The sequence below is a fragment of the Triticum aestivum genome, chromosome 4D, assembly GCF_018294505.1.
Source record: "Triticum aestivum cultivar Chinese Spring chromosome 4D, IWGSC CS RefSeq v2.1, whole genome shotgun sequence".
Classification (NCBI taxonomy): domain Eukaryota; kingdom Viridiplantae; phylum Streptophyta; class Magnoliopsida; order Poales; family Poaceae; genus Triticum; species Triticum aestivum.
Genome location: NC_057805.1, coordinates 469,306,734 through 469,309,536, shown reverse-complemented (window position 1 = coordinate 469,309,536; position 2,803 = coordinate 469,306,734). Strand labels below are relative to the sequence as shown.

Genomic DNA, 2,803 nt, shown 5'->3' with positions numbered 1-2,803 from the left:
ATGTAGGCAGTAGTTAAATAAAATGGAATCAAATATATTCCACTCCAATGGTATTGTCTGTAACCCATTCAACATCAAGTGAGGCATGAGCAACAAAGAGACCAGATACCAACATCATGTATTAACCACAAATCATGAAATCAATACCAGAGGACCAAAAAAAATCACAACCTAGGGAAATAATGTTCTTCGCAACCTTACCATAGTTTATTCCTCTTATTTCTTTCTCGGACTTGCGCACCAAAATTTAGAGAAATAAAAGAAAGCTTGATGAGAGGGAGTAGTGGGCATGCATATATGAAACGAGCACAATAAGCAAATCAACTTCCAATAAGTATGCAAAGATGCAATGGCCAGGAGCTAATTTCATTAATATTGTAATCTACTTCTGTAAAGAAAGAACCTCATCAACATTGTATTTTGATTCCTGCAGTCGTTCACTCCAGAAATTAAGGTCTCAGTGTGCCAGATCATTGGCTTCTATAGAACCAAAAATCTTTCACAGAGGCTTTTAGATCTTCCATATCTGCATTAAGAAAAGCAACAACTAAGACATATGTATATTTTAGCATAGTTCCTAGCCTTCATCATAAAGAATATGAGAAAAAACAATTGATGAAGGAGATATAATGCTGATGGATAGGCCAAACACATTTCACATACATCTGTATGTAGATTGAAAGGTTTGGGTATTGTCAGTCCCGGCATATCTCTCTTGTCATTGTAGGAAGAAGATTCAGAGTACAGAGAAAGCTGCAAAAATGGGACAACAGATTTAAAAAGGTGAAAAGGTTGCTGACAACACTATTTGCTTTACTTGAGCACACACCTTGTCGAGAAGATCCGCAACTGCAGGAGGTCCCAAGAGGTCGTCAGTACGAAAATGGAACTCCTTGGGCTCTGTTGCCTGGGCCTTCGGATGGGCAAAAACACCAATACCGCCCTTCCTCTCAAGAATCTGCATGGAACGATGTTCAGACTAAATGTACCTTGATGGCCTTACGCGCAGTGCTGTCTCAAGTTGTGGGGGTTTCGCTTCAGTCAGTTTAAGTGGCTTACTACCCTGACTCTATAAGATGTATTTAACATTCAGCAACTGCCACAATGAACATGGCAAAACCAGCTGCTAGTATGCTTACGCGCATAGTTCCTACAGAAGAAGCTTCTGAACATGTGTCAGCATGTCGAGACGCTCTTTCCATTGTTTTAAGTTGAAACTCCTGTAGTCAATGCAAAGGCATGACTTGATTAGTGGACGGTCACTCGGTGAATTTGTTATGACAGTCAAATACGTACATTGAAATCGGGAAGCTGTGGAGCTGTCCTTGGAAGAGGAGGGAAAGACGGAGCTTCAGCTATCTAAAAGCAGAAGCAAGAAATTAGTTAGGCTTCATGCTATCTAAAAGCAGAAGCAAGAAATTAGTTAGGCTTCATGCCCTGAAGCGTGCAATTCATTTAGTTAAACAGAAACACAGGAAACTTTCCCACCTTTTTGTTAAATGGCCATGCTCTGAACTTTGGGATCTTGGCCCGCATTTCCTCCTCTAGTTCTGAAGAGCTTTTCATTCTGACTGCTCGGACCCTGTGGGTAGTCTGAAACTCAGGTTCCTTTGGCCTTGTTAGCATAAGTTTGGGCCTTCTCTGTGAGGCAGTTGCTGCATCCTCCTGCATGGTGAGTCCAAATTACTAATATTTTTTTTCATGTACAAGTATTAAGATGTAATAAATGCGGCAATTCATCAAACTCTGGATTGCTAGTGGAGATATCCATATCATGGCACCAGGAAAAATAAATTAAACAACAGCAATTCACAATGAGCATACAAACTGCAATATGGATGTAAAGCTCCTAATCAACTACTAATACCGTTATCATCATCAAATATTCACAGATGGACGATAAAGGTAATGATTCTTTTTTATCAAACTCCGAACTGCTATCAGCCCCAAGAATAACAAAAATTAAGCAACGTACACCGACACGATATGTGGAAAGTACCGTTTTCACCATCAAATATTCACAGATTAATGATAAGGGTATGTTTGTTTTTATCAAACTCCGAACTGCTATCATGCGCCAAAAATAACAAAAAGTAAGCAACATACACCCACATGATATGTGGAAAGGAGTAGTTAAACTTACATTAGACATTGATCTGCTGTAGTGGCTGCCCAAATCTCTAGTCCCTGACTCAAACTTCTCGACCATTTCAGCTGCCAAAATATATGGAGTCACTGTCACTTCCTGAAAAAGGGCAACAATTACAGTAAGTACAAGTTCACAAAATAATAAAATCACATTACACCTGCAGTTTTATATCTCTCCCCACTACGCAACAAAATGAACTTTACTATTTGCATATGTATACAACAAGAGGTGCTTTGCCAGATTCTGAAGCACACATCCATCGATCTAACCATCCATCCACAGATCCATCAATTCCTAAATCTATACATGAAACAAAAAAAAGAACAGAAGGGGGGCCGGTGCTGACCGTGGGTGGGGCGGAGGGGCCGATGGCCACCAGAGGCGGCGTCAGCGTAGGCGAAGACGGGCGAAGGTGCTGCCAACAGCGACCGCGGCCGTAGGTGGTGCCAGGCGGCAGCGGCCCTAGGGCTCGAGCCGAGGAGGGAGCGCCATTGGAGGAGGGGTGGGGGAGTTGGAGAGGGGCGTGGGTGCAGCAGCTCGCCTCCGCACCCGGGGCGGACGAGATGCGAGGGGGGGGGGGGCGGAGGAGGAGGGGACGACCGTGGGAGGAGGAGGAGGGGGCAGCGATGGGAGGAGGAGGAGGAGGGGGCGGAG

The 2,803-nt window shown here is 43.4% G+C and overlaps 1 protein-coding gene across 1 annotated transcript; it reads right to left on the bottom strand.

Annotated features, from left to right (window-relative positions):
• Positions 1-423: 423 nt before the first annotated feature.
• On the bottom strand, positions 424-2,803 carry LOC123098704 (protein TPX2-like). Its single transcript, XM_044520766.1, has 8 exons — positions 2,496-2,803; positions 2,144-2,245; positions 1,489-1,665; positions 1,297-1,359; positions 1,140-1,220; positions 830-958; positions 664-753; positions 424-526 (listed from the first exon to the last, which is right to left on the bottom strand). Exons 2-8 carry the CDS (start codon positions 2,207-2,209, stop codon positions 512-514), a joined length of 621 nt encoding a protein of 206 aa, XP_044376701.1. The 5' UTR covers positions 2,210-2,245; positions 2,496-2,803; the 3' UTR covers positions 424-511.